The sequence below is a fragment of the Hyperolius riggenbachi genome, chromosome 3, assembly GCF_040937935.1.
Source record: "Hyperolius riggenbachi isolate aHypRig1 chromosome 3, aHypRig1.pri, whole genome shotgun sequence".
Taxonomy (NCBI): domain Eukaryota; kingdom Metazoa; phylum Chordata; class Amphibia; order Anura; family Hyperoliidae; genus Hyperolius; species Hyperolius riggenbachi.
The window spans coordinates 343791049-343804862 of NC_090648.1; the positions used below are offsets into that span (position 1 = coordinate 343791049).

General features: G+C 41.6%; 1 protein-coding gene across 1 annotated transcript in view; it reads right to left on the reverse strand.

The window, feature by feature from the left end:
• SCYL2 (SCY1 like pseudokinase 2) overlaps nucleotides 1–13814 on the reverse strand; it is a 68223-nt gene that overhangs the window by 25937 nt on the left and 28472 nt on the right. Inside the window, exons 9-10 of the mRNA XM_068272810.1 lie at nucleotides 5154–5330; nucleotides 712–834 (exon numbers count right to left, since the gene is read on the reverse strand). Of these exons, the coding sequence (XP_068128911.1) occupies nucleotides 712–834; nucleotides 5154–5330 (300 nt within the window). The remainder of the gene's footprint in view (nucleotides 1–711; nucleotides 835–5153; nucleotides 5331–13814) is intronic.

The following is a 13814-nucleotide window of genomic DNA, read 5'->3' on the forward strand; positions in this document are numbered from 1 at the left end:
GCACTAAAAATGTGCTGAAAAAAGTTTCCCCCCTCGGCTTATATGTGAATCAGTGGAGCAGCTTTTGTTACTGGCAGAGAAGCGTAGAGATTGTGTACTACGGATCCTGCTCTTACTAGCTGGTTCCCTGCTGTGTCCATGTCCCCTATCCCTTGCAACATGGTGATCAGAGTGCACTGCTCAACACTACCTGTGTCCCCTGGCTTTTGAAGCAGGGCGAGTGAGCAAGGTGTCAGTGCTGCAAGGATTGGGGATTCTTCCTGCAATCGCCATCTCATATCTATGAAGACATCTTGTGCAGTCTGAAGACACAGCTGTATCATTCTTGGGGCACATCTGGTTATGGGGAGAGGAGAGGACTTGTACTGGGACCACATCTGGCTACTGTGGAGGGGGCTATACTAGGGAGGGGGCTTATATGCGAGTCAACTTTTCTTGGTTTCTGAGGTAAAAGTGGGTACCTCAGCTTTCATGCGAGTATATACTGTACATTTACTGTAAATAAAAGACTAACACTGAGTTTTATGAAACTAAATAATGAACCAACGAGTTTGGTTCACCCCTAGTGCTGGCATAAAAAAATAAAAGTAGTAATCTGGTTGGAATAGACAGTCTCACTTTGCTTTCTTTACAGCTGTTAAAACGTATGTACAATGTTAATACTGTAATTACCGATAAGCAGTCAAAATGAGGACAGACATAGCGAGATACCTGTATTTGAATTGAAGGTGCCTCTAGAGCCCGATACACCATAGGCAACACACTGTTCTTTATTTCATCAGCTGGAGTTTTAGTGAGGAGGAGGTCCATTTTTTGAAGAAATATTAGCAATATCTAGAAGTAAAACATATACCTCATTAAATGCTGCCTGACTACTACATCAAGTATTTTATGACAGAAAGAAAAAAAAAATAATAGATACAGATATATATTATATTACAGTCAAACTCACCATGTTGCTAGCCTGCGGCATGGAAGAGGAGAGACAAATGCTTTTTAATATGCAATAGGTTATTTCAAAGTAACACCTAAGTGTTAAATATTTTGTGCACTATTGGGTTCTAATTAAAGTTCAACTAAGATTTAGAGACCTAAACAGTTTAATAACAAAAATGAAAAAAGGTATCAAGACTAGCATTGGCATGTTCAAAAGGTTTGCATTTAAAACCTTGTTCCAAATTCTTCTGATCTGAACCGGAATCCTTTACATGCGTACTGCAGCAGGGGGTGTTAAACTCATCCTTGTTGCTGCTTTTGGCCGCTGTGCTCCACATTGTTTTACAGCTCTCAGATACTTCCTCCTTCACAACTGGAAGGAAAAAGTATCGGAGAGCTTGACTAGGCATGGAGCACAGCAACCTGAGACGGTGACAACAGCTTAGTTTGAGGTTATATGCATCTCATTAGTAAACCATGTCTGGAAAATCATTTTCAGCATTACATACAGTGCATCCGGAAAGTATTCACAGCGCATACATTTTTCCACAATTTGTTAGGTTAAAGCCTTACTTCAAAATGGATTAAAGTCATGTTTCTCCCTCAGAATTCTACACACAACAACCCATAACAACAACCTGAAAACGTTTTAAAAATAAGAAATCACATGAACATAAGTATTCAGTGTTTTGCGCAATACTTTGTTGATGCACCTGGGGCAGCAATTACAGCCTCAAGCATTTTTGAATATGATGCCACAAGCTTGGCACATCTATCCTTGGCCGGCTTCACCCATTCCTCTTTGCAGCACCTTTCAAGCTCCATCAGGTTGGATGGAAAGTGTTGGTGCTACATTTTAAGATCTCTCCAGAGATGTTCAAATCAGATTCAAGTCTGGGCTCTGGCTGGGCCACTCAAGGACATTCACAGAGTTGTCCTGAAGCCACTACTTTGATAACACAAAAGGAGAAAGACTGCTGCACTCACGCGTATTACACAAAAGGGAGCAGGGAAGTCAGATGCCAAAGTTTATAGGTAACCAAGGAAATCCAGCTACACCAGTTGGTTGGGTTAAGTAGAAAATCTTTATTCTTTAATCCATCATCAGTGTTACAATTAAAAGCTCACGCGTATCGGAGCATAAGGTGGCTCCTTAATCATAGCTTACAAACACAAGTGTTTCACAGGTTATATAGTATGCAAAGCCACACCCGAAGGGTGTATGCCCTGGACTTAACGGTATATAAAGCACAATTAAAAAGGCGGTATAGACCACTACAATACAAATATGAAAAACCATTTAAAAACACATATAGAAACTGCATGACATTGTGACAACCTGCTTAGGGTCATTGTCCTGCTGAAAGATGAACAGTCACCCCAGTCTGAGTTCAAGAGCGCTTTGGAGCAGGTTTTCATCCAGAATGTCTCTGTAGATTGCTGCAGTTATCCTTATCTTTATCCTAACTAGTCTCCCAGTTCCTGTCGCTGAAATACATCCCCAGAGCTTGCTTCGCTGTAGGGATGGTATTGGCCTGGGTATGAGCAGTGCGTGGTTTAAAGAGACCCTGTAATAAAAAAAAATCCCCCGGGGGGTACTCACCTCGGTAGGGGGAAGCCTCAGGGTCCCAATGAGGCTTCCTCCTCCGCTGTAGCTGCAGGCAGTCCAGTGCTGAATTGTCCTGGAATTCTCCCTCGACAAGGCTGACAAGCGCTGATTTATTTACCTTTCCTGGCTTCAGCGAGGGCGCTGTTGCAGCTCTCCGCACGGAGATAGGCGAAAATAGCCGATCTCCGTCGGGTCCACTCTACTGCTCAGGAAACTTGCGTCTGCGCAGTAGAGCAGCCCGACAGTGATCGGCTATTTCCGCCTTTCACCGAGGCGGAGAGCAGATTCTGTGCCTGAGTTGAAGCCCGGGAGGTAATTATTTACATCCCAGCCGTTCCGGGAGGATTTTCGCCTCCGCCGTGGGACCCAGGAGGACGGGGGAAGCCTAAATAGGATCTGGAGGCTTCCACCACCTGAGGTAAGTACCCCCCGCAGAGGAGGTTTTTCTCATTACAGGTTTTCTTCAACCCTTTCCACTCGTATGTCCTGCATAGCGGGACATCGCGAATTTCCCGTTGCAATTGTATGTCCCGCTATGCGGGATATAATTTCAACGGCGGTTTGCAGGCACATCTGCAGGGGGAAAAGTCCGATCTCTCTCCTTGTATAGTGGCCACACAGGTGGCACCCCCCTTCCCCAAACCGGAAGTGTGCAATCAGCGCTACTAGGAAATGACCAATGCATTGAATTTTCCTTGCAGATTCCTTGCTTATTCCTTGCCGATTCTTCTTGCAGATTCCATTGTAGATTTCTTGCAGACTGCTTGCAAAGTTGCATAGAGGAGCAATGGCATCCTATGCAATGGACGTGGAGGAGCGTCTAAATAGTAGCCAGCATTTCATTACTCTAATCCCCAATCGAAATACCAAAGATTGCATCCTGTGTAGTGACAAGAAAACACCGGGTGGCAGGCATAAAACCACCTATTGCGAAACTTGCTCATGCAAGCCAGGATTACACCCAGGAAATTGCTGTAAAATTTACCATACCTTGGCTTTCTTCTCTGCTACCAACCAATAGAAGATGCCAAACTGTCCAAATAAGGTATTAAATTAAACATTATAATGTGTTCTTTAAAATGAGATATACCATGTTACTGTTATGTTCCATGTTAAAATGGGAGAGAGTAAGAGGGAGAGTGCATTTCTATAAAAAAAACAAAAAACAAAACAAACTCAGAGTGGAAAGGGTTAAACCAAACATGCTGCCTGGCATTTACAAGAGTTCAAGCTTTGTCTCATCACACCAGAAAATGTAGTTTCTAATAGTTTGAGAGTCCTGGGGCCATATGCAATTCACTTTTTCACCTGAGTTTTCTCTTAGGAGATAATTTTCCATCTTCAAATTAAAATAACTTTCCAGCACTTTTCAGCTAAAAAAAGTACCAAAAAGTAAATAAAAAAAAAGGACTATCAAATTATTTTGAGCATTTTCTTGCTTTCTGATGGCTTAAAATGCATTTTGACAAATTTAAAAATTTCACTCAGGAGAAAACTCAGGAGAAATAGTTAATTGCATATGGACCCTGGTGCCTTTTGTCAAACTCCAGGCAGGCAGGCTGCCATTCGCCTTTTACTAAGGAGTAGCTTCCGTCTGGCCGATCTACCATACGCTCCCGATTGATGCAGAAATCGTTGTCATTTTGTAAGATTCTCCTCTCTCTCTGCAAAGGACATCTGAAGCTCTGACAGAGTGACCATGGGGTTCTTGGTCACCTCCCTGACCAAGGCCCTTCTCCCCCAAATACTCAGTTTAGAAGGCCAGCCAGCTCTAGGAAGAGTCCTAGTGGCTTTAAACTCCTTCCACTTATGGATGGTGGAGGCCACTGTGCTCATTGAGATCTTCAAACCAGAAGATTTTTTTCTGTAACCTTCCCCAGATATGTGCCTCAAGACAAACTGTCGCAGAGGTCTACAGACTATCCCTTTGACTTCATGCTTGGTTTATACTCAGACATGAACTGTCAACTGTGGGACCTTATATAGACCGTTGTGTGCCTTTCCAAATCATGTCCAATCAAATGGAATTTACCACAGGTGGACTTAAATTAAGCTGCAGAAACATCTCAAGGATGATTAGGGGAAACAGGATGCACCGGAGCTTTATGTCAAAGGCTGTGAATACTTATGTACATGTGCTTTCTCCTTTCTTTTTATAAAATTTGCCAAAACCTCAAGTTCACATTGTCATTATGTGGTGTTGAGGAGAATTCTGAGGAAAAAAAAAAGGAATTCAATCCATTTGGGAGTAAGGCTGTAACAAAAAGTGGTAAAAGTGATGCGCCGTGAATACTTTCCTGGATGCACTGTATACAGAATCAAATTAGACAGCTCTGTCATTAAACATCAAACAAAACTGCTATACATAAACAGAAGGCTCAATAAAAAGCATAAAAGCAAGACACTGAACCCAAAAGAACAAATATCTAAAAAGCAATTGATTTCAAATTATTACATGCTACATATTACAAAACATTCCTTTGTTTCACCCACCATTCATTAAAAGTTTATTCAATAATGTGGAGGTTTGCAGACCTGTTAAAAAGCACCTTCTTCAGCATTTAAAAAGTGTGCTTTGACATGGTTATGGCAAAAGTACTTAACATACCTGTATAGGTTCTTGCTGCTTGAATACAGGGCCCAGATCTGGTAAAATGAGTTTGGCATATTCCTCCTTTGTGCACTCCTCTGCTATAAGCAGAACATTGGGCAATACGAATGGAACCATATCCGGGTTTACAAACTCAGATGTCAATGCTGGGAGTATACGCTGTACAACAACTCGCTGGGAAAAGAAAAAAAAAATTTGTGTAATTCACTGAAATATCAACACACATCATACCTCAATGACAGGAAACATTTCCCCTTTAATTCAATAGATTTGCAATTCCATTAGACTAAAGGTGGCCATACATGGTACAATTTTTCATTTTTTCCCCATTAGATAATTTATGGTGGCCATACATGGTACAATTTTTTCATCCAATTTTACCATTTCTATGTAATATAAGGGAACTGCCTAAGTTATCCTTTCAATATATTCACTTAATTTACCCTTATACTACATAGAAATGGCAAGATTGGATGAAAACAATTGTACCATGTATGGCCACCATTATGGTGGCCATACATGGTACAATTTTTTCATACAATCTTACCATTTCTATGTAGTATAAGGGTAAATTAAGTGAATATACTGAAAGGATAATTTAGGCAGTTCCCTTATATTACATAGAAATGGTAAGATTGTATGAAAAAATTGTACCATGTATGGCCACCATTAGTTTGATTATTCTGTTAGATCGAATATAAAGATTTTTTCAGCATGTCCGATCTGATTTTTCTATAAAAAAAAACAAAAACAAAAAAAAAAAAAAAAAAACACCGGGATAATCATTCAAATTTCTTGATCGAAAAAAAAAATATATTTTCAACTTTCATTCGATTCAATCATTTAGATCGAATAAACGGGATAATCGAATGTTTTTATTGTACCATGTATGGCCACCATAAGTCGAACAGAATCCTGTTTTAGGGTAGGATCATACTGACATTGCATCTTTCGCAAATGCAATTACGTTGTAATGCAACTTTCACTTTAGTATGGCTCCAGACAAAAGGCACATTCACAGTCACAGTGACGTTTTCTTAATGCACTGCATGCATCACACAATGTAACTTCCCCCTCTATTGTGATCCTGCATTTACAAGGCAATGACCATGGCCTAATATTAAGTTAAAATCTTTGAGTTTGCTACAGCCTTATCACACTCCCCCAGTTTTCATTTTTTTGGTGTAAGGAGAAAAGTGAAGCCTCCATTTGCTATTTAAACAAAAAAGATACATCATCTTGATGGGGCATATTGTGACAAATGCAGGGATTGCAGCAAGAAAATGCACCCCCTTTCATGCACTAATGTCAATGAACTGGAGGTCATAGGAATGGAAAGGTCTACTATCAGTACTAACTATACTGTGTCCTAGAGCAAACTGTTACATTAATGGCATAATTTTGGGCTCAACGCAGGTAGGAGTGGGCAGATGCTGTAGGTTTTGAATGCAAGTTATGCCAGAATAATTCCTTTATTGCTGCAGTTCTCTCTTCAGCTTAGTTTACACTGCAAAACACAATCGCAATCATTATGCACTTAGAGATTTTGCAATGTGACTTTCAGGTCTATTTTTTTCTAGGTATGCGTGTTTTTTAAAACTGCTCTGAATAAAGCCAATAATATAGCACCCCTATAAAGTATAGTCAAGAATATTTCAGCATTGATGCATTGTGGGAGACCACAGTGCTAAAATTAAAAATGAATTATCGCAAATACATTCTGTTATAAAGAAGAGAAACTACGGATTTTTTTTTTTTTTTTTTTTTTAGTAGGAGGGCTCTTTTCTGTCTCTTTCAGTCCCCTATACCCTAAGAAGTTTTGGGTCACCTGGAAATGCTTGAGTATTCTGTTGCACTGGTCCAAGCCCTATCCCATAGAGCCATATCAATCCCTGCCATGCACGGAGGAGGATCAACAGTCCGAAACAGGCTGTCTGCATGATAGATTGATGTGGCTCTGTAAAATGTATAAGCTATAGGCTTGCTAAACACCAGCAGTTTTGGATGTAAGCCTGGCTTCAGGGGCATAAAGAGATAATTTGCATAGTCAGTAGCTGTGCATTGCGGGTAACCACAGTTGCTCACTTAAAGCTGAATTATCGCAACTACCTTCTGTAAGAAAGCAAACTAAACTGAGCGTTTACTTTTTCAGTAGGAGGGTTTTTTGGTCTTTTTTAGTCCTATACTTTCCTAGTGCTTTTGGGTCACCCTGATCTGCCTGGGTATTCCATTGTTCTGGTCCAAGCCTTATCCCATAGAGCCATATCAATCTGTGCTATGCACTGAGGAGGACTAACCGTTCAAAACAGGCTGTCTGCATGTTGAGTTGATATGTCTCTAAAATTTATAGCTATAGACTTGCTTTACAGCAGCGGTCCTAGATGCAAGCCTGGCTTCAGCGGCATAAAGAGATGATTTGCATATTCAGTAGTGGTGAATTGTGAGGGATCACAATCGCTCACTTACAGAGACTTTGAAGTCTCCTGAAAACGATCTTTTTATTTAAAAAGAATTTGCTTAACATCTTTGCCCTAACTAAACCGCCGCATTCCCGCCGATGTACACTAACTAAATCCCCCCCAACTCACCAGGGGGGGCAATCCGGGCAGCGCTTCCGTGAGAGGCAGAGCTATGAGCTGCAGCTCTGCCTCTCAGCGCGTCTGTCAGCCCGGATCGCCGCCTCTCCCCCACCCCTCTCAGTCTTCCTTCACTGAGAGGGGCGGGGGAAAGGCGGAGATCCGACGCTGATAGACAGGGCATGAAGCAGAGCTGCGGCTCATAGCTCTGCCTCCTACAGCAGCAAAATCCACGACCAAGAAAGTCGTGGATTTTGCAGGGGAGGGGGACGCCGAGTTTAGGGGGATTAAGATAGATGTCAGTGGCGGGAATGCGGCGGTTTAGTTAGGGCAAAGATGTTAAGCACATTTTTTTAAATAAAAAAAAAAAATATCGTTTTCAGGAGACTTCAGAGTCTCTTTAAAGTGAAATTATCACAAATACATCCGGTTTTACAGTGTGTTGCAAAAGTATTCGGCCCCCTTGAAGTTTTCCACATTTTGTCACATTACTGCCACAAACATGCATTAATTTTATTGGAATTCCACGTGAAAGACCAATACAAAGTGGTGTACATGTGAGAAGTGGATCGAAAATCATACATCATTCCAAATAATTTTTACAAATAAATAACTGTAAAGTGGGGTGTGCGTAAATTTTTCGGCCCCCTGAGTCAATACTTTGTAGAACCACCTTTTGCTGCAATTACAGCTGCCAGTCTTTTAGGGTATGTCTCTACCAGCTTTGCACATCTAGAGACTGAAATCCGTGCCCTTGGTGTAGCCGCCGGAGGCTGTGTGCAGAGTATAGCGCGCAGCAGGCATTATTATATACCTCCCGGGGGATACGGACGTCAGCCGCCGTTCTTCTTCCTCTCCTCCGGGGGAGCTCTACTTCCTGCTGGTGAGATCGCCGGCTGTCGTCATGACTACAGCTGGCAATTTCACTTTAGAGTAGCAGCGCCACCCGGAGGATGGAGGCATAACTGCAGCGCTGGATCCAGGGAGGTGAGCGATTGAAAAACTGCTGCAGATCTCCTTGGCAGCATGATTTTTTTCCAGGTTTTAGGGTCTGAAAGGGTGCAAAAAAATTGCACCGCTTTTAGACCATAAAATCCGGAAACCCTAAGCTAGCTAACGGGTAGATTTATTTTAGGTAACCCTCCAGGACAGGTATACTACGAGATTTGGCCCCTCCCAGGAAACATCCACTTGGTCTCTCTAAGTTTAGACCCACCGCAGGTGTCCGGCAGTATGTATTCAAGAAACCCTGAACATGGTCTACACACCAGACTACCCTAATTATACATTGCAGTTTATCATATATACACATAACGTATACAGTATTACATATACATATACATACTTAATTTTAAAATGGGTGGGTTCGCAACCTGTCCTGGAGGGTTACCTAAAATAAATCTACCCGTTAGCTAGCTTAGGGTTTTTCCAGTAACCCTCCAGGACAGGTATACTACGAGATGATGAGCAAGAAATAAACCTCACCAACCTTAGGGCGGGCTGACCGCTTGCAGGATTTCTCTTCCAAACTCCCTTGCAGTCATCCAATTCAACTTGTAGTGGTGCATGAATGTGTTGATATTCTTTCATGTCGCCGCTTTACATATCTCCATTGGAGACACTCCAGCTCTGCAAGCCCAGGTCGTAGCCGTTTCCCTGGTATAATGAGCCTTTACTTCACCAGGAATTTCTAAATTCCTGGTTTTATATGCTTCCACAATGCACAGATTGATCCATCTATAGTCTTTTTGGTACTTTTCCTACTATCTTGCCAGAAAAATTTACAAATAAACTTTGATTTTCTGATATCTTTATTTTCTTTAGCTATTCTATCAGATTTTTCCTTACATCTAACATACTTCATTTCTTTTCTTTTTCATTCAATGGATTAGTGTAAAAGGAAGGAGATATAATTTCTTGACCTCTGTGAAACCTATCTCTGACCTTGGCAAGAAATCTTCACTAGTTCTGAGAACAACTCTATCATCATATATTGTGCAGGACAATTCTTTACATGACAGTGCCTCTAATTCACTTATGCATCTTTCAGAAGTTATGGCTACTAAAAAGACCGCTTTAAGCGTTATAAGTCCTAAGCCTAAGTCTTCCGTTGGCACAAAAGGCGAAAATGTCAAAGCTTTTAGTACAGTCGATAAATCCTGTTTCGGAAACGGTTTCACCACAACCGGCCTTTTCTGCTCCACAGACTTCGAAATCTAATAATTAAAGGATCATTAGCCAACTGCTTGTGTAAAAAAAATTCTGATAATGCAGAGATCTGAACCCTAATAGTGTTTAGGGTCAGACCATTAACACAGTTTTGCAAAAAACTCCAAAATTGTCCCTATTTCAGCAGACTTAAGAAGCCCATACCCAGTCGATTTTCGGCCGATCGATCGAAATCGATCTATCGATCGCAAATCGATTGCCTGATTGCGATCGAAGGATCAACTGCAATCTTTCTGACAAGCTGGTAAATTAAAATCGATCTGAAGAGATTGCTTATCACTCTGCATTGACCCCAATGCACCTAAACACATCAGATAGATCAGAATTGTATCTGATAATCTGTCTGCTGCTAATCTAAACAGTGTATGGCTACCTTTAAAAACAGACTCCTGTAAACACAGGTCATACATTTTATATAAGTTCGCTTTCTAACTATTCAGTAAAGATTCAATCACTCTGTTAGATAGTCCTTTTCCCCTGAGGATAGCCTTCACTAGCAAGTCCGCTAGATTCAAATTTATTACTTGAGGAATGTTCACCTCCTGAACTGTGATTAGATTGTCCATTATTGGTAACAATATCGGTCCTGCAAACTTCATATTCAACAATAGCGGAAACCACAATCTCTTGTCCCAACTGGGTGCAGCTAAGATTACAGTCATCTCTGAATTCATTATCTTCCTGAGAACAACTCTACCTCTGGTATTCCCCACATCTGGGTTATCCACCTGCTATATTTAAAGTCCACTCCACAATCGACATTTGAGTCCGACTGAGGAAGTATGTTAGATTGTTTGTTGAGCCCTTTAGGTGTACAACTGTGAACAACTCCAGATTGTCCTCTGCTAACACTAGACTCTCTAATGCTGGGGATACACGATACGTTTCTGTACCGTGTATCGAGCAACTGATCCGGCCAGCTAATATTCAGCTGGCCCGATCAAGCCGCTCGACCCCCGCCTGCGGACAATGGCAGGGAATCGAGCGCTTATAAGGAAGGGGACGAGCGGCAATCGATCTGCGCGCACGAGCGGGGATGCGCTGGCATCGAGCCGCTGGCTCGATCCGGCGCAATAACCGAGCCGTGTATGCCCGGCAAAACGCTAAGTTCATCAACTTGAACAATTTTGTTCCCCTAAGACGATTTTTAGTTCCATCGAATTTATCACAAATACTAGGCACAGAATTATCCGAGATGGTTGTATATGAAATCTTTTTATGCTTATTAATCATCCAGCTTTTTTCAGTTCTGTACACACTACCTCTATGGTGCATTAACTGGTAAGGATTTAACACATTTTCTTTCCTGTGAAGTTCGGCAACTATTTACGAAATAATTTTTGTAAATATTCTGGGTGCCGATTTTATTCCAAAGGAGAGGCAACGGAATTGAAAGTGATACATTCCGTTTTCGTTTCTCACTGCAACCTCAGAAATGCCTGGGATTTCGATTCAATCAGTACATGTCAATAAGCATCTTTCAGACCGATGCTTATCCTGTATCCTCCTAGAATCGGAAGATTCCAGACTGTGTAAATTGACTCCATTCAGAAACTTTACATGTTTTATGAATGTATTTATTGGCTTCCGGTTCCATATGAATCGAATATTTCCTGTCGTTTTTTTGACCAGGGATATCTTTGCATACAACCCTTTCCTTTGTTTACGGGTACTATTCATTTCACAAATTATTTAAAGAGTGGAAGCAATTGCTGAGTCTTCCTCCCACCTGGTTTTCGTCCCTTTTGTTTAGACGGTGCATCAGAGCTTCTGAACAAGGCGTTCGGTTTGCTCTGCTCTATTGAAGCTGTGATATTGGCCTCGTTTGAGACTCTGTACCAAATCTGGCCCAAATAATCGATCTCATGAATGTGGAATTGTACACACTTTATTTTTGGGTAAAGTACTTCCCATGTCTTTATCCAAAGATTCCTTCTAGCTACATTGGCTAACACTGCAGCTCTGTCATCAATGTGATTCAGAAGTCGCATCAATCATAAAGCGAATAGTTTTAAACATCACAGTAAAGAGAATTTAATATCACCTCTTTACTTGCACCAATTTTTATGTGCCTTTCCACCTGCCGCATTCCCAAATTTAAAGTGCGAGCGAGTACTGTAGTTGCTGCAGCAGGCCGAAAATTTTTACCAACAGCTGTCCAAGTTTTCTTTAAAGCAAACTTTTTTTTTTTTTTTTTTTTTTTTTTTGAAGGCTCTTTTATATTATCAACACCTTCAAAAGCTAATTAATTTTAATTAAAGAAAAGACAGCATCCAACTTAGGACACTTGGGATCCTGGGGCCCTTTGGTGAGTTAGTTGGCAAAACCCTACATATCCTGGCATGCAAAAGCGAATGCAGATTTGCTTGAGCAGTGTCTTATGAATAAGCTAATTAGGCCTTATCTGCAAAGCCAGGTATATAAGGGTTCACCTGGTGTTTGATGCACACACCCTTTTTGCAATACAAATTAGGACACTTGTCCCAGTGTTTGCTATGCTCTTCTGAAAAAGGAAACCTTCCCTTAAACCTAGACAAAAAACACTTTTCCTTTGAAGTATGTACAGAAAATACTAGTGGTTGGTCCCTTCCACTCCTGCATACAATTCCTCATGTACAGAAGTCCTTTGTGGCTTGTCAGTTTTTAAAACTAATGCATTATATAAAGCTTTTCAGTTTCACTTGATGCAAATTTAACTCTTGCAGGTTTGCTTTGCATACTCCTCTTCACCATCAGAATCAAAAACATCCTCCATTTCGAATTACTCTGGTTCAGAATCAGACAAAACCTGTCTATTAGCTGTAGCTTTTTTATGTACAAACAAAGGTCCAACAGATACATTACTAACAATTTCATCTGATACGGAAGCAGGTATATTGCCAATAACTGGCGGAGTTATAATCACCCCAGCCTGTGCAAAAAAAGTAGTTCCAACATTAATTGGCACAGGAATTTTTATCTGTAACATTAACAGGTGCTTGTGTAGCTGAAGCCACCATTGCTTCTCTGAAAGCCTTAATTAACTCAGTCATTTCACTTCTCATTGCATTCATTAAGTATTTATATGAAGTAGCAGACTCCTGATTAAGCAGTGTAATTGTGCATGCTTAACAAAGTTTTAGCACATACATATGACAATTTAGTATTGCATATAGGGCAACGTTTGGACCTGGGCCTGTCAGTTTAATCAGCAGTATTTACTCTGAAAGAAAAACAGACAAAACAACCCTAGTCAAACAAACCACTTTAGCTAAACAAACAATCTTTAGCCAAACTTTGCCCCAACAGCTAAGGCTAGCTGTAAACACGAATCCAAATCAGTTTTATCTCACCGCTCCTGCGTCTTGTTTGTTTGGATCAGTCTCAGGCTTGTCGGCTTTGGTATCCTTCTTGGCCTCCTGCCTTGAATCCCAGCCTCCTGAGCAGCGTTTATCTCTCACACAGTTTAATGGATAGTGAGAGTGAACGCCGAACCGCTGTAGCTCTTCAATTCTGGCGTGCGGAAGTGACGTCACGGCGACACCGGAAACGTCCGTGCCGCCATCTTGGTTGAGGGAAACCATGCGCACGGCCTCCGCCTACCGCTTTGTCTCCCCCAGCGTCCAACAACCGTGCCAGCGGCCTCTGCCAAAAGAGCGTCTTCGCTACAGCCTTCCCCCTGCCGCCATCACCTGAACACCATGCGTTTGAGTGAGGTAAGCCACTGGTTCCACACTACTGATCTCCGCATTTATCGGCCAGCATAAATCCCCAGCAGCATGCCCAAAGCCCTTAGCCACCCAGGCTCTCCAGGACTCGGACACCTTACAGAGAGACCTGTTCCAGGGAACAGGAAACATCCATACTGCCGGAC